Below are 17,757 nucleotides of genomic sequence, written 5' to 3'. Positions count from 1 at the left end.
TGTGACTCGGTAACTCTGATCTGAATACTTGGTCAGCTTGCCAGTAAAATAAAATGTTTGTTAGCTGACAAACTTCTGAGCTCTGAAGAAGAGTTTGAATTACAGAATCAGAATTATTAAGGTTGGAAAAAAACCTTTAAGATCATCAAGTCCAACCATAAATGTAGCACTGCCAAGTCCACCACTAAACCATGTCCCTAAGCACCACATCTACACATCTTTTAAATACCTCCAGGGATGGTGACTCAACCACTTCCCTGGGCAGCCTGTTCCAGTGCTTGATAACCCTTTCAGTGAACACATTTTTCCTAATATCCAATCTAAACCTTCCCTGGCACAACTTGAGGCCGTTTCCTCTTGTCCTATCGCTTGTTACTTGGGAGAAGAGACCAACACCCACCTTGCTACAACCTCCTTTCAGGTAGTTGTAGAGAGCAATAAGGTCTCCCCTCAGCCTCCTTTTCTCCAGACTAAATCACATTTTTTTGTATGTAACTATTAGAGAAACGGTGAGAAATTCTTTACTTTTTTTTTTAGTCAAAGCCTTTTTGCTCTGAAACACTCAGTTCACACTTGAAACTGAGCAAGTCTGTGATTTAGTTTTTAGCTCAGTTTGGCTCTGTTGAATGATAAAGAATACTTAGTAAAATATTTTCTCCTTTGAAATAAGGACAAGAAAAAGTTACATAGCCTGGAAATATATTAAGATGTTATTGTTACGTAATCTCTTCTCTGACTCAGACATGCTTTAAAGAATACTATTTCATTTTAATATGTTCTTTAAATATGTCCTTATTCTTTCTTCAGTATATGAAAACCCTGAGTTAGTCTGATGCTTTTAATTAGTCACAAAAGTTTACCAGACAGGAGGACAGCATTAGATGTGGGGTTCATGTTTAACCTGGGAGAATATTATTACTCATCATAGCATTCTTTTTCATCCCTAGAGGTCAGTGCCCACTCTAAGTTTGATGTGAACAGTTGTCAATTCTGTTGCACCCACGCTATTGAGAATCTAAAGTCCTCAACAGAAAGAACGAAGCAGTAGATTAATGACGTGGTGCTGCACTGCAGTAAATAGTTCGTTGTCTAAATGGTCTGTAATGAAAACTCTTTCTCCTTTGTGCAGTCTGGAGCAAAAGCACTCCACCTGCTCCAGATAATGGTACGTCTGCCTGGGGTGAGCCAAATGAAACCAGTCCTGGGTGGGGTGAAGTAGATGATACAGGAGCATCGACAACAGGCTGGGGGAATGCACCTTCCAACGCCCCGAATGCCATGAAATCTAGTGAGTATAGGCCAGATACCAGTTTCTTTGCAATGGTCCTGGAGATTTTTAGTGTTTGGCCTTTTGATATAGGTCACCCATGGAGGAATTGTTATCTGAGGCCTAGAAGCAATGTTGAATGTCGTGTAAGATTTTGATGAATGAGTGATAAAGTGCTTACAAATGACTGGAACTTTGTCTTTTAAGGTAATGAAAACTTTCTTAACTAAGCAATTAAATGGGCAGCTCTGATTTGTACAAGTGTTGAAACATTAGAGCATGTGAGCGAGGAAATATGTCTTTTTCTCAAAATGGCTTTTCTTTCCTGGCTGCCCACGTGTTACTTAGCATATAAACTTGGTACGTGATAAATCACTTTTCCTGATCATATCAGAAAAAGGAATGTGCAGTACAGACAGATTTTACAGTGGAAGCCATTACATGGTAATCTATGCTTTGGTAATGCAACCTGCCTTTTTTTTTTATTGTATGAGTGTGGAAAATTGTAATGCTTAAGAACTGAACTTTCTTTTGTGTTTGAACCTGAATGGATGACTATTTTCTGGATATTACCTGCCTACAGCTGTGTTCTCCATGAATGAGATGCTGTTGAAATCTTCAAAAATTTACTTTGAAGTTAAAATTTTGCTGTATTAAGAGTTTTATTTTTGTGGAAATTATTCCTGCTGATGTAAGCTGTTTGTAGAACTTTTATTTCAGTCTTTTTAAGGAAAATACAACAAACAAAAGCAATCACCTGCTGATACAACATAGCAGCGTTATAGCCAAAGCCAATAACGTTTGGATATGAAGTTTCCAGTAGGAAATATTGATAATACATGACTGTTACTGAACTTGGCTGATGATACCCGCTGTAAAACTGTTTCCAGTTACAAGTTGCCTTTGCAACATGTAATTGTTTGGAATGAAATGCTCTATACAGATGGTATGCTGCTGGGTCATTCTCCCTTCCTCCAACCCCAATTAAATAGTTTGGCTATTTATGAAACAAAACTGGGAAAAAAGCATTGCTTCCTTAATGTTAACATTATAGCAGCCTTTCTTGGATGGCTGTAGTGCTTCCTGTGCCTGCCACACAAACTTGGCACTTTTCAGGATGCTAGACTTTTTTTAGATGGATCTGTTTTTTCATCTGTAAAAAGACACCAAAATCAGAGCCTCTGAAATGCTAATGAGCCATAGCAAATTCTATGGATTTGTTAATATTTAAGATAGTCTTTAAAGACTATACATGGTCACTTGCTTGTCCTAACTGGTCTGCATATGTGACATAACCAGAGAGCTGCAGCGTATGTGTACTATTTTGTATGTAAGCTGTCCCCAACTCTAGAGGAGCAAAATATAGGGAGTTTCCCCATGATGGCTGTTTCAGGTTGGGGTGTAGTAGGTCACCAGTGTTAAGAGCTGAGATATTCATTGTCCTGTGTTCTGTGACTGCTCTCTCAACTCCTTTCTAATTGGCACCCAGAAGGAATGAAGAAGAAAGCCACGTTACTCAGTGATGTAAGGGGAGATATTTAATGTCTTGGATAAGTTGGAAGAAGAAATTGGGACAAAGAGCCTGCAAAGGCATAATTTATGGTTGAAGGTAAGGACAGGAAACAGAGACTAGCAACGATTGGAAAAGAAAAAAAGAGTTCAGAGCCAAAGAAGGGAAGCATAGATCATTGCCCACCTGTTTAAAAAAAACGGATTTACATAGTTTTACCAGCATTGCATAGGAATTCTCTGGCAGAAGTAGGAATAAATTCATTTTTCTGTAACATCATTATTTTGTCTTTATCTTGAAAGTTTCCTTTGCTTACTGTAGCTATTTGTGCCGCCTCACTCAACAAATTCAGAAAATGAAGCAGGAATCCTGCAGACAAGTCATCTGTACACCACTGTCCAGATTCATGTTCAAGAATCTCAGACCTGAGAGCTGTCAATGTAGAAAAATAGCCTATGGCCATGTAGTTAAAACCAGGATCATAGTACTATATTTAAACACTGTGGCCGGAAATACATTAAAGCTGCAGGGACTACCCCGTATATGACATTTCCAGATTAAGTTCTTGACTCTGCAGTCGTAATCCTTAAATGTAGTCTTTTCTGTGTAAGTAGCATGATTAAAGGGTCAAGAGGTAGATTTTTGCGCTGGGACCAATAGGTTTCCTAAGCAGCCCTCAATTTTGGTACACAGATGAATATAATTTAAAAATTTGTTTCCTGTGAAGTATCTGAGTTGTTATTTATGATGGATTTTAAGGTAGCTCTTAAACTGCCATGAAATGCTTCTGTACTTACTTTTGCTGTGATCAAGGTAGAGTTTCCCTTGATAGACTAATTACAATTCCTGACTCTTTTTATATCCATGTTTTCTGCTATGTGTGTTAATATCCTTATCCCTGATTTCCACACTCAAAGTCCAGACAATTGAAGAATTAGTTATGAAAAAGGTGATTATGATGGAAATCTTTTTTAAAGGAGATAAATGCTTAGGGAATAAATATGCAGAATGAAGAGTTACAGTTGAACAGTGGACAAGAGGATTTGGGCTCTTGTTGGCTTGTCAGTAGAGGTTAGAATTCTAAGTTGCCTGATAGCTGGTGCTAGAAAAGAAAAGAAGCCAACAGGGTAAAGTCCTTAGTCTGAATTGATACAATGACATGGTGGTAGCTTTCTGGGAATGGCATCTCTACTTAAACAGCACTGCTAGTAAGTCTTTTTAATGACGTTGTTAAGAATGGAAATTCAAGTAGAGGTGGTTTTTTTCACATTAAACTACTTCTGGTGTTACATATACCAAAGCACAATGTCAGGTCCTCTCCTTCAGATTCTACTTAATTGTTATTCCTTAAAGTTCTTTGTTTCTGTAATTTTGTGAAAGAGTTTAGTGCAAGGGAAATGTTAAGGTTTTGAAGGAAGAAAGGAACTAATTGATGAACCACCTGAACCAGAGTCCTCAGCACCCTTGGTTTTTAAGTGTCATTGAAGTCTTTCATTTACACTAGAAAATAATAGATTGCCTTTTAAAGAAATCCAAATGTAGCTGTATCTGTATAAGAGAAGAGGTCCCTATGGTTATTATATCTTTAAGGGTTTGACATTGCCTTAAAATAGTTGCAAAACATAACATGCCACCGAATCTCTTGGGCTTTGGGACTCATGCACAAGTTTTTACAGCTGTTAGTGAAGATGCTTTTTTTTTTTTTTTTTTTTTTACTCCTTTGGGGTTCTGATGATCTCGGCTAATCTTGCAGTGTCAAATCACTAGCTGCATGGTATTGTAGACTGCTTTTGAGCTTTTTTTTCTTTTTCTAAAGGTTCTAAATCTATGCAAGATGGCTGGGGAGAGAGTGATGGGCCAGTGACAGGAACGCGTCATTCCAGCTGGGAAGAGGAGGAGGAGGGAGGAGTCTGGAACACAGCAGGCTCTCAGGGAAGCAGTTCCTCCCACAACTCAACAAGCTGGGGGCAAGGAGGAAAGAAAACACAAATGAAGGTAAAATGCTTGAATGATTCATAACCACTGTGTTGTCTGAAAGCAGTATGACTGATATGTTATAGCATTATAATAGTTCTTCTTTTAAAAAGGTATTACAGAATTCAGCTAGAAAGTTGCCTGTTACAACAGTGTAAAAAATGTGAGGTTTCTGGATTTGTTTTAATGTATTACACCTTTTGTGACTAAATCTGCCAGTAGGTGTCGAATTCTTTTGGTGTGTAAGCTGCAGAGCCATTACTAAATGAAACTGAGAAATAAGTATCCCAAGGCTATTGCTCTTCTCTTGTTCACATAGCTTTCTGTGTTAGGCTGTTGCTGTTCTCCTTGCATGGCCTGCTGAAGTTCGGATTCCACGGTCCCTTTGGCACATGCACTTCTTATTTCTACTGACTGTTCGATTTAGGTCTGACTTGTGTTTGTTGTTACTGACCTTTGACCTCAAACAGGACCAGGAGCTTAGCTATAGTCCTGAGTAAATTGTTTTCTAAGGCTTGTTTGTGTTAAAGTTCGCTAGTACAGTAACACTTGGTACTGTATTAATGTTAGAAGGACTATGCTTTGTCTACTTCTAATCAAATAGGTAGTGCAAACTCAAAAGGTGAGTGCAGAACAGCTTCCTAGGATGTGTAAATACTGTTGTGACATGGTGTGGAGTTTTAGAATTCCTATTTTGCAAAAATGATTCTCACAAATTTTTTTCTCACTTAAAGCTTTTTTTATTTTAACCACCAAAGCAGCTGTCCAAAAAATTTTCTTTTCTGTTGAACTGTGTTCAGTTTTGGTTTTGATCACCTGTAAATTACAGTAAGGCCAAATTGAGAGCCAGGTTAGCATAGTGCCCATGTAACAGAAACCATACTAAAGGGAAGAAACCCGAGGAAGAAATCTACCTCTGTATGTGGTGGATTAAAGAACATATTAAACTGTAACAGAGGAAGAAATAAATAACATTCACAAAGCTTCCCAGATTCCAGAATGAAACTGAAGGTGTGATAAACATTCTACACAGCAAGTGTTCATCCAGTTTGGTATACCTAACAATGAACAATTTTATGAGAGAGAAAAGAAGTCTTTTGTAAATGTTTCCAACCACGCAAAAACTTAATTTGTTGAGGAGATTAATTTCTCTGATACCAGGATTTTCGTCCTTGTGCATCTCAAGGATTAAAACAGAACTTAAGAAATCAAGAAATTGCTTAAAAATATTTTTTTGTCTTTTTTTTCCTCTTCAGTGCGCATTAAAAGGAGGAAATAGTGATTCGTGGATGAACCCTTTATCCAAACAGTTTTCAAATATGGGCTTGCTAGTAAGTACATTTTTTAAAATATAAAATCCAACTTTGTAAAAAAGCAGTAAGCTTTAAATAAGCCAAAAGATCAGCTGTTTCACAGTGTGTAACTACTTATTTATCTGCATTTGCTATGCTGGCATGTTGATTTATAATACCTGTAATAGCTGGGTATTCAGCACTTCCTTGCTAGTCAGAATGGCTTCTCAGAAAAACCAAAAACCTACTTTGCCTCTTGAAAGTTACTTTGACAGCTGTTGTTCTGAGATTGCAATTTCCTTGCAAGTAATAAGATTTGAATTTTTTTTAATTTTTTTTAATTTTCATAAAGTGCTGTTTAGAACACTCAAGGTAGAGGCCTCAGCTCCTGGCTGTAGTGTCAGACATCTGTGATTAGTCCGAGGCTATTCATTCTGAATCTCAGCCACCTATCAGAAAAGGAAATTTACAGCCCTGTGTCTGTCTTGGCTATTTATATTTTAAATACTGTGCAGCAGGGTCTTTTTAGGAAAAAAAAGAGCTCATTATTAATCAGTACTTAAAGATTGATTGGTAAAGTGAATAAATAAATGGCACATCATGGAGAGAAAAGACAGATCTGCAGGGAAGTACCTTAAAAATAGTTACATATAAATTTTTTTTTTAAGAACTTCTGACATGCTACTTTGTTAAACATTTTACAGAATATTGTGCCTACTGTCATCCTGTGAAGCAGGAATAGTATGTAATGCAGGCTAGCAAAAGATGATAATACAGAAGTTCTATGAGAAGCCCAGGGCTGCACAAACTCTCACTGACATGACTAGGATTAATTTGTAATGTCTACTGGCTCCCAAGCTCAAATTCAGTCTGCTAGACCTAGATGCTTCTGAAAGCTATGGGAACACCCTGTCCCAGACTGCCAACTAAAGAATAACTTGGCAGTACATTTCAAGACTTGATGACTTGACAGGTCATGAGGATGAGCTATCATTTTGGCCACTATTTTCAGTGTTTCATCTCTTGACCATTGGAACATGAGGACAGAGGTTCATTTCACAGAGCAGCTGTCTATCCATCTTTCTCTGTCGCATGCGTTCATGTGTCTGGTTTCATATGAGTAAACGTGCCACACAGTGTTAGGGGGTCGAGGTGAGGTGTGTCCAGCGTGATATCGGGAATCCTTGTGTTTGATTTTAATTTAAAATAAAACTTTAATTGGCACAAGCATGTCCTTCCTTCATTCCACCTTTAACAATCAAGGGCTGCTTTCTGAAAGATTCCTCAGCATTTCATAGAAGTCAGAACTGAATTTTTTTTTTTCCAGAGTCAAACTGAGGACATTCCAGGCAGTAAGATGGACTTGTCTGTAGGTGCGTATAATTTAATTTAAATGCATTTGAAATATGAGATCATGTGTAGTATTTTTATGTGGATGATATGCTGTGCTTTGGAAAGGTTTGATCCTTACTTTTAGCACTCCTCATAATAGAAGGATAGAGTTACAGCATCCGCTATCTTGGCTGTAGGCTCTGAATAGTTACGCAGCTGATGCTGGTATGCAAGATTGGGTTGTATACCTGTACAGAATGGAGCTATAACTTGTGAAAGGGATATCCTATAAGACTGTTTTGATCTATGTAGTTTGTGTTCATTGTTACTGTTTCAAGAAAGTGAAGATCCCTTTTCATTTGGTGGAAGAGGAGGACTGTTTTAGCACTTGGCAGTAGGACATCCCAATTACCACAGCTCCCTGGAGGTGATGTGAGGGAAAAGAATATCTTCTATTGTGGATTTCTTCAATTGCTTGCCTCAGGCTATTACAAGTTACTGCTCAGTAGAACTAGATTTTTTCACTCTTGATAGCCTCACCACAAATACTACACGGCTTAAGTGCGATGGGCTATGTGGAAAACACTATCCTAAATGAGAGTTGGAATTGACCACTTGGATTAATCCCATTTAATTACCTTTGAATTTGTCATGACTTTCTTCTTTGGCAAACTAAGTAGTGAACTCTCACAGCATTTTTTTTGATCTTGAAATCAGATTTAGTTTTGCATTCTGTTCTTCTCCAAATTGTCTCTGAATATTCACTGTCATGGTATTGCAATAGAAATACCACAGGTTTCTGAAATCTTCTGCCATTTGAGATGGTTTCCCTACAAGATTCCTAAGGTATATATTAAAAAACAGATGATCCAAATCTGTTGTCCTGATTGTTTATTTTATTTGTTATCAAGTCTTTGAAGGCTTAGTAAGGCTAAAAACTTGTACAGGGTAGTCTTTGATACTTACAAAGGGGAAAAAGGTTTCGTTCCTGTTCTAGGGACTGTTCAGTTTTTGATTCTTCAGAATTGACAGAAGCAGGAAGATCACCTCATATCCATGGCTACAAAGACAGATCATCTACTCCACTTAAAGGACATTGCCACTATACAAACCCAACAATAATTCTGGAGAGAGATGTTCATCCTATTTCTGTAACTGTCAGGAATGTCACAGAGGCCTCAGATTCCTCCCAGTTACAATGTCGAAAGCCAGAGATCTGTAATTCTTATTCCAAAGGGTGACATGTCAAAGTAGTACTAGTATTCTCAGCTCTCATCTAGAACAGTAAATTTCCTGTGTAAATGAGGTATGCCCAGGGGGCTCTAAAGAAGCATGTGTGTAGTGGTTCTGTGTCCGGAAGGGGTCCCTGTTTCAGTGCAAATCAAGTTTGTTATGAAGGTGTGGACACCATTGATTCTGAATCTCATGTGATTAGCACTGAGACCCACAGTATGGCTCAGTAAAACGCAGTAACCATTTTGCCTGTTTCATGTTTAAAAACATTCTGGTACCAAGCTGCTTGTTTCCAGCTACTTCTGCATAATAGCAAAAGTTTCTACCTCAGCTGAGACGCGGATACACACAGGCACAAAAGTGCTGCTGAAAGGACATAAAGGAGTTGGTAAGAAGGGGGGGGACTGGCTGGAGGAGGTTACTGACTTGGAATCAATGCTTATTCTGCTGGTGTTTCTAAATTTCCTGTGGGAGACTCATTTGAATTGATTACTGATGATCCTGTGGTGGTATCTCTGAAGAACCACCTGCAAAAGTAGTTCTGTGTCGGGTCATAGTCTGTGGGATCTCTGGATCAACTAAAATTGGTGTTTACAAGTCAAGTACAGTTAGTTTCAAAGTATGTTCTGAAATTCATTGCTGTAAGCTAGAATAGCGTGGGGTCTGTGATAGAAGTTGGCTATATCCAACATCAAGGATAGAATCTATTTACTTCTGAGGTATTACCTGCCAAAGAAGTTATGTTGTTCAGGTCTGTGACTGACTGTGTGCTAAGCATTAAGTAATCTTACTTTCCAGCATCATGTACATCTATTTTGGTGCATTGGCTCCTGTCTTTGTGGCAACTTCTGGTTTGTTTCGTTGCTTGATTTTTTTGGGGTTTTTTGCATCTAAACATCAAATAATGACAGTAGGGAAGGACATAGTAGCAAGAGCTGTTTGTTCAACTCATATAAATACTCCCTGTGGTTTTATGTTTTTTACACATGTCAAGACAGTTGACTAGTCTGATGTGTTCCCCCCATCCCAGAAAGTAATCCAGTAGTAGATACTGCTTTCCTCTAAAGTGTCTTCTGTCCTAGTGATACAATGTCCATATGATTGAAATTGAACCTGTACTGTGGGAGCTTCTGGTAGCAGTGGAAAACTAGATAGCACAAGTTCAAACCCTGCAAATGCAAGCAGTATAAATATTCGTTCTTGATTTGAATAGTAGATTTTAGGGACTACAGGAGGCAGTTCTTGTGAAACTGGCCATTGTGCTATAATTGCAGTTTCTGTGCCATTCTGATTCTGCCATACCTCTTCTGTGCCTTTCTAGTATTGTTGACTAAATTATTCCAATATTATGCCTTGTAAGAAGTCTGCTCTGATGTTGACCATCTTTGCACCAGTGCTTTAGTACTTCCTCATCTGCCACTGTTGTAGCATCACATGTGATGCTGTAGTCAGGATTTCCCAACCAAAAAACTTCTTTTATGGGGAATATCCATTAATCTTTGTTGGTACCAAAGGTAGCATTGTGGTAGTCAAGACTTACTTGCATCTAGTATCAACTCCAGATTTGGTATTCTAATGCAATCCAAATAGCTGCAGTGTCTCTCAGCTTAGAATCCGTTACATTCTTAAAATGTGTATCACACTTCATAGAGGATTAAGTAGTTCATTTTTCCCAAAATTGCTTTCTTCATCTGAATAGTTAAGGATCGCAATAAGAGATGTTAAAGTGTGCATTTATATAGTACAACACAGTTTTGGGAAAGGTAACAGAATTTTTGGATCACTCCACTTTGGCCTCATATAGCCTCTCTAGAATTCAGGCTCTGATGGTATCATGCTTCTCTAAAGATCTTCTAGACAGAGATGAGTCGTCATCTTGGATGTTCAGTTCTCATCTGCCTTCAGATGCTGCTGTTAAAGAGCAGATCTAAGAATATACAAATGAAGAGGATGGTAGCCTGAATTATGCTGATTATAGCTCTCAGTTCTTTTTCTCCAAATTAAGCTTTTGGATCCTTTAGAACTTTATGCTGTCAAGGACCTTAAGGCCATCAGACCTTCTGAGGAAAGATGGCTGACGCTCAGAATATCCTGTGAAATGGTGCAGAAAGGTTGCATACTTAGTCTTGATATGTTGCACTTCTTTAAGTTTAGTATGCCCATTAATGGTGGCATCCTTCATCCTAGGAAGAGGCATTTGTATATATATAGTATAGATAGTTTGTATTCCGTTTCAAAGACTAAGAATGTAACAGGTCTTCCTGAGGCTTTTCTGTTACTTCTCTGCTTAGCAGTTTTGCTCTTGTTGCTTATGGCAGTTGATTGTGGAAAATTATAAGCTGTTTTGCTCAGCCTGTATCTACTTTGAAACTTTAAAAGTTGGACTTACTTATGAGGTAGGCTTGTTCAACTGGTTTTCAGTCAGGATTACAACATACCAGGTTTTCCTAACTCGATAACTCCCAGCATGATATTTTCCCAGTTTATGGATAAATGCACATTGATCTGAGTTAAATCTGTGCCTGGAGACCACACATGTCAAAGACGACTTTGGCTTTGATATGCATGGAGCACCTTGGCTCTGATCATCATGCATCGTAAAATAGGTCCAGTTGTCAGTAAGTAATTCTTACTACATTGGTCTCAGTCTCCTTGTCTGAAAAATGTGTTGCTTTTTTTTTTTTTTTGCAAGGTGCTGGAGTGACACTTCTATTTACTGACAAAGATAGAAAAGAGATGGATCAATAGCATGCCTGAGGCATATGTACTTTGTCTTTTTTTTTTACCTATCAAATCCCTTCAATGGTTAGCTTGCTTTACTTTGAAAATAGGATACAACTGTTTTTCCATTGAAATCTCTCCTAGTATCTAAGTCCTGAGGCATGAAGTTTGCTACAGTAAGTAGCTTGTCAGAGCCACTTAATATTTTTTCCTTCCTTCTGTTTGACAACCACCTGTCTTTTTTTTTTTAATGTATTAGTTGCAACCTCTGCAGATCACTGAATTCTCAAATCACCTGTAAAGACTGGGAAATTAATTTCCAATTTCTACTAATTCTAATGCAATTCATGCAGCTTGTCTGTTGTAATATGTTACAAAGCCATAACCTGATTTAGCATTCAGATGCAACATCTCGATATCTAAGTGCATGTACTTGCTCAGTAGGCTTGGATGATGTAAATTTATGGCAAAGGTATAAAACCAGTATCTTTAAAATGTTTTTGTGGTCAAGCAGAAAACATGTTTCAAATTTTTTTTTTCCATTTGGGTTACCCTGCTGGATGTATGTATTTTCACCACGTTGTCTTTTGTTTGCAGATGTTTTAGGTAACTTTGCCCAACAGCAGTTTCTGTCTCCTATCTCCCAGTACAGGATCAGATTATATAATTTTTTCAAATAAATTTCTTTTTTTCTTTTAAGCTGTGTGCATGTGGTGGGGGAGATCTACTTAACAGGGTTTTTTCTTCATTGGGGCGTGAATGTCATGTTCCAAGTTCTTGTTCCATTTTGCATTTTTTGTGGTGTTTCTCACAGCTGTTAATAGTGGGGAAAAAATCCAAAAACTGATGGGAGTATCTACTTTTATGAAGATGGTTGGACTTTTAACCTTTTGTATGTTTCTGCATGTAGAGGATTTGGGGCTTCATATTTATTCATGCACAAGTGTTCTTGCCTACTGCAGAGGGTAAAATTCAAATTTTTCAGATTTTAAAGGTCGTCTTGTACTATGTAAGGTAAAGCTAGTCTTCAGCCACCTGCATTATTTATAGTTCTTGTTGGCAAGTGCAAAAGACAGACTCACATGACAGGTTTCAAGGTTGCATTAGAATTTTCTATGAATGGGATGAATTAATGCTATCATTTCTCAGCAAGGCCTTGTTTATACTGAAGTTTAAACAGCTGCCTCAGCACTAAGTGGCATGCATATCTGTGTTTGAAGCCTTTAAAGGTGCTATTTAATGCTCTACATGTTATTTAACAAGCCGTTTTACAAGGCATCATTCAGTAATGTTTGAGGAGTTGATTGGATCATCAGGATAACTGAAGAGACAAAAGGGTGTTTCTCTGGCTTAGTCATCTTGTGTTGGCATTGACCCAGTTTCTTTTCAGGTAGTGATGCAAGTCTGTCTTGCTTTCAGTTTCTTTTCAGGCAACTAACGGACAGGGCTTCCTGTCTAGAATTAAAGCACACAAGCCTTTTGATAGTGCATTGCTGGCATTGTGTGTAGTAGTTAGATGTAGGTAATGACAGGATTGAGTTGTATGTGACATTTTATGGGACTGCTTTTGCAGAGCCAGTTCTAGCTTTTTAGGATATGTTAGAAAGGAATGAGTTCATCCAGGTCAGTATGACTCCAGTTACTAAGCCAAGATATGTAGGTGATTTGTCAAGTGTTTTCGTGATACATCATGTTGAAGGCATGTGAGAGGATGAAGCTGGATCAACTTTGAAAGCTGTGCCAGCAAGAAAAACCCATGTAATTAGTGGTTGATTTCATAGGTTCTTGGCAATAACATAGCTATGAATATTAATAGTTTGTGATGGGACATTAAGAAGAGGTGCTGGCTTTGAGAAGCTTTTTTGAGGAACAGGTGAGTGTTTTGAAGGTATCAGAGAGATTAAGTGTTTGCTCTGTTTGATAAAGACTTAGTGTTTTGTCAGTGGTAGGGTAGGATATCTATCACCAACTTCCTTTGGAAGAGTCATAGGTTGTGGTTAACTGTGGTGGCAGATTTTTTAAACTGTTCTTGGAAAGGCCATCTGTGCTACTAAATGAAATTATTTAAAACTAAGAATAGCAGTAAAGTTCACTTCTATCATGTTGTCCATATTTTAAAACGAAGATGTCTTCCATCTACTTCAACATAACAATATGTATCTGATACCTTACAGATGTCAAATATGACAAAAAGAATTGTTCCTTGGCAGCAGTTCAGTGTGTAAGGTAGAAAACTTCCTTCAGTCAGCACTTGGCTGATGATAAGCTTATAGAGAAGGATGATGTCTCGTTCACTGTGTATGTTACAGTTTGATCATCTGTTACTAACATCTCTCCCTCGTGTTCCACCAGATTACTCACTAAACAATGGTAGGAGACTGTAGGGGATGTTTGAAAAGTGTTTCTGTTCCTGGTTGTGTAATCATTGCGTACAGGCTGAGGGAGACTGGTTGTCTGTCTGGAAGTTACACTATACCAGATGATCTGTGGTGTTCAAGAGTTAAGTTCACATGACTGTAGGAGAGCTGTGATCGAATTATGTGCGTGGTTTTGCAGTTTGAGAAATTCTTTCTCAGTGCCAAACACAGTAAAGGCTAAGTAGAATGTATGGAGAACTTAAAAGTGGTGTCTCTATAGATACTGAATACCAATAAATAACAGTGCGAGTTTTGGAAGACATTGAGAATTATGTATAAATGAGTATCATTAGTTGAACTAGGCTGCTGTAGAAATTCATATGTTTATATCTGTACATAAATTGTGAGAAATACTTCACATTAAACTCTCTAAACTTAGTTGGCTTGTTCAGTATTAAAAATGAAACTTCCTACTTCAATTTCTCAACACTTTTAATAGCAATGTAGCTATGCTAAATTGTAAGACAGGTCTAATTTATACCCTGATCTTCAAGATACTTTCTTTGGCTGTGAACCTGCTGTCATGAAATGTCGTAGAGATTATTGGCACTAATTTTGTTGTCTTTCCTCTTTTTTTTTTTTAACAGGTGGTCTCCCAGATAAGAAGTTTGAGGTAGATAAACGAGCCATGAATCTCGGGGATTTCAATGACATGATAAGAAAGGATCGATCTGGGTTCCGTCCACCTAATTCCAAAGACATGGGAACCACAGATAGTGGGCCTTATTTTGAGAAGGTGAGAGAAATATCTTTGATAAATTAATACCAACCTCTGTGTTCGAGGTCCCAGTTCTTACCCTACTCCTCTGGAAGTACTAAAAATTCAGTAACCTTGGACAAACTCAATAATAAAAGGTGTGTGGGAGTTATGTTTGTAGAATGAATGTGTATATAAAACAGAGGTGTCAGATGTGCATAGACAAACTAAATTATCTGGGGAGAATGAGGCTTTTTATTCTAGAACAGACTGCTCTGAATATGGACAGAAATAAATTCCTTTGTTTTTCTTGGAAGGGTAAACTACTGGTAGCAATGAAATTCATTATAGGTTTCATCACAATGATTCTTTTGGCTACTGACTACAATCATCTACTGTAAAAAAATTGGTTTAGATCTAAGTAAACATAAGTAATCACAGTCTTCCAGATTTTTTCTGCTTTCATGTCTGTCGTTTATTGGAAACACCCTTTCTAAATTCCGCAACCCCTTATGCTGTATGTCCGTGTACTGTAAGCTTCTGTATGACATCTGTTTCTCTGTGACATCTGTTGTATGTTATGGTAGTGTTTCCTTCATATTCTTGCCTATTTTAAGTAGAAGCTTTCACTGTTACTATCAAACATTAATTGCTTCATATTATGAATTGGAGAGTGTCCAAAAGATTCAGAATGCTTTAGGGTTTTTTAATACAGTTTATCACATACAAAATGGAAAAGAAATTTGGTTTAAAAATTCTGAAGGCGTGTTACTGTCAATGAATTTTTTTTTACTCCTCCATTTTGGTGTAACAGGCTAAAAAACAGTTTTGTCAACTCCCTCTGGTGGCCTAATTAATAAATACCACTAGCAGAGCTAATGCATTCCTAACAAATTATGTTCGTAAGTGTGTGCTAACATTAGGAATTCTTTCAAAATTTGTTTGTTTCTGTAGTGGTAACAGCCACTGTCAGAAATTAACTTCATGAGAGTTCAGAATGTATTTTTAAAAAGAAACCTTTAGGAATTTATTGATTATCTTCTTGGACCAAAATCTTAATTGTCAAGTGATCGTTTGAGTCAGAAGTTTTGTCCTTGTAATTGCTATTACAAATTAACTTTGCTTCTTCCTAGTCACTCACCGTCCCTCTTTCTCTCCTCTTGTGTTCTGTTGCTTCACTAACCAACTCCTGCTGTTGGCTAACTGCTGCTTCAGCTGACTTTGCCTTTCTCCAATCAAGATGGGTGCCTTGGGGATGAGGCTCCCTGCTCTCCCTTCTCCCCTTCTCCCAGCTACAAGCTGTCTCCCTCTGGTTCCACACTATCCAACGTCGGCCTTGGGGCAATCGGCTCAGGGCTCAGTCCCCAAAACTTCGCTGCTAGACAAGTAAGCAGGCCCTTGTAAGATGCATTGTTATAAGGCTGCAACCTGGGCTTAATCCTGGTTAGTTGGTTGCTTGCGTTTGTTTTCCTACTAAATAAATTATATTGTTAATGGATATTTCAGCTATATCAGGCCACTGAGAATCAATCCACTTTGGCTCCTATCATCAAAATGTATTCCATCTGTTTTTGTTGGCCTCTTACTTCCTGAATCACAGTGCAGCAGCAGATAGATGTGCTTTTCAGAAGTCGTTAAGTTAGTGGCAACCTTTATATTTTCATTGCTGTTTTAAAACCCAGTTAGAAGCTGTTGATTTGCCCTGCCACCCCCCGACACTGAATTTTTCCAGACTCTACCCAATGACCTTGTATGTAGAAATGTGCCTTTAAAAAAATTGCAGTCATTTTGCATTGTGCCTGTTCCCTTCTCCCTTCCCCACAGACCAAAGAAAGGATTGATTTAGTAGCCTTTAAAAACTCTTGAAGTAGCAATATTTTTGTTCTGTATATGGGGGAATGGTGGGGAAGAAAGAAGTGGTTAACTGCAGTTTGGAAGAATTTCTGGCTATTATGTTTTGCATTATGCTAGCAGAAAATATTGCAGGAATAGTAGGAAATGAAAGAATAGAACCTAAGTATTGCAACTGGACTACCTTATGTAGTCACATGCCTAACATGATGGTGTTTCTTTGTGTTGTCTTTCTGTTTCTATGTGACACAATCAGTGTTGAACATCAAATGAAGTCAAAAATTTGCAGGCGTGTTCTTGGATTTGGTGTGCAGAATTCTGCTGAGCTTTAGGGAGGGCTGAATGTGTAGCTGCAGCTTCAAGCCTCTCAAAAATTTTGATGTGTAGTTGACCCCAGTCAGTTCTTTCCAGAATAAAAACTCTTTTGTGTCTTGGGGTTTTTTGTTTATCCTCCTGTGTGCTTAGCATGACATCTTGAGTAGCTTCTGAAAGAGAAGATACATTAAGGAGGTGAAACGTGATGCAGGTGAATGAGGCAATCCATAATGCTGCCAGTATAGATGCAGGATGAGAGACTTCTGTTTTAGCAAAGGGGTAGTGGAGGATGCACACTATTATGGTAGAAGGGAGGCAAAGCTTATGAAATCTGGTATATAAGGGAAGGAAAGGTTTTGGAGAAGGCCTGCACAATCTCAGTGGTGAATTTATGTTGGGTACAGCAGTGCTGGCATGGAGAAGGAGAACAGAGAATGATGGCTGAGGGATGGAAAATGTGCTGTTTTGAACTCCAGGTATCTGAGGATCATAGACATCCTGATATACAGCAGAAGATGGGAAGTTCTGAGAGCCTTGAAAATGAAAGGACAGAATCATGGCACATAAGGACCTTTTGGAGTATGAGCTTCAGCCTTTAGAAGCAACAGCATGTGACTGTTAGTGTAGGAGACTGTCCATAACACTTCCTGTGGCTTTGGTTGAAAGATGTTGCAAATAAAGACAGTCTGCTCAGAGGCTGAAATAGTGAAACATAATCGTGAATTTTCTTCAGTCATTTCCATGCAGTAGGATTTATTATTACAGAAGTTGCTTATAAAACAGTAAATACTTCTCATTAAAAAAAACTCAAAAGAAACAGCAAGTATTCTTGTATTAGAAAATAAATCACTGGGAGGAAAAAACAAAACAAACCACATTTTTTCTCACTTGAAAATTTTCCTGCTCTTCAATTTAGTGGGGGAAAAAAGGAAAATAAAAACGTTCCAGTCCAGAATGCTGAAATTTTCACATCAGAAGGAAAATTTTTGATAAAATTTTTGAATTCTAATTTCAGTTAGTGAAAGGCCTGCAGAGGAAGTAATAGGCTTATGAGTGATATTTCAACAACCTACTCAGAAAAAGTACCTGACTTTTCTTAAATGATGGCCCAGAATTCTTGTTGACACAGTCTTGCCATACTTTTAAGC

The 17,757-nt window shown here is 38.0% G+C and overlaps 1 protein-coding gene across 6 annotated transcripts in view; it reads left to right on the top strand.

Moving 5' to 3' along the window:
- Window positions 1-17,757, top strand: part of TNRC6B (trinucleotide repeat containing adaptor 6B) — a 150,164-nt gene that overhangs the window by 103,229 nt on the left and 29,178 nt on the right. For all 6 annotated transcript variants that reach the window (XM_076337355.1, XM_076337346.1, XM_076337397.1 and 3 more), the window contains 6 exons: window positions 1,130-1,288; window positions 4,594-4,772; window positions 6,008-6,082; window positions 7,371-7,416; window positions 14,334-14,482; window positions 15,659-15,829. In XM_076337355.1, coding sequence (XP_076193470.1) covers window positions 1,130-1,288; window positions 4,594-4,772; window positions 6,008-6,082; window positions 7,371-7,416; window positions 14,334-14,482; window positions 15,659-15,829 — 779 coding nt within the window. The remainder of the gene's footprint in view (window positions 1-1,129; window positions 1,289-4,593; window positions 4,773-6,007; window positions 6,083-7,370; window positions 7,417-14,333; window positions 14,483-15,658; window positions 15,830-17,757) is intronic.

Source organism: Aptenodytes patagonicus, chromosome 1 (assembly GCF_965638725.1).
Source record: "Aptenodytes patagonicus chromosome 1, bAptPat1.pri.cur, whole genome shotgun sequence".
NCBI classification, from domain to species: domain Eukaryota; kingdom Metazoa; phylum Chordata; class Aves; order Sphenisciformes; family Spheniscidae; genus Aptenodytes; species Aptenodytes patagonicus.
The sequence above is the reverse complement of the archived record's forward strand: the minus strand, read 5'-3'. Positions and strand labels throughout refer to the sequence as shown.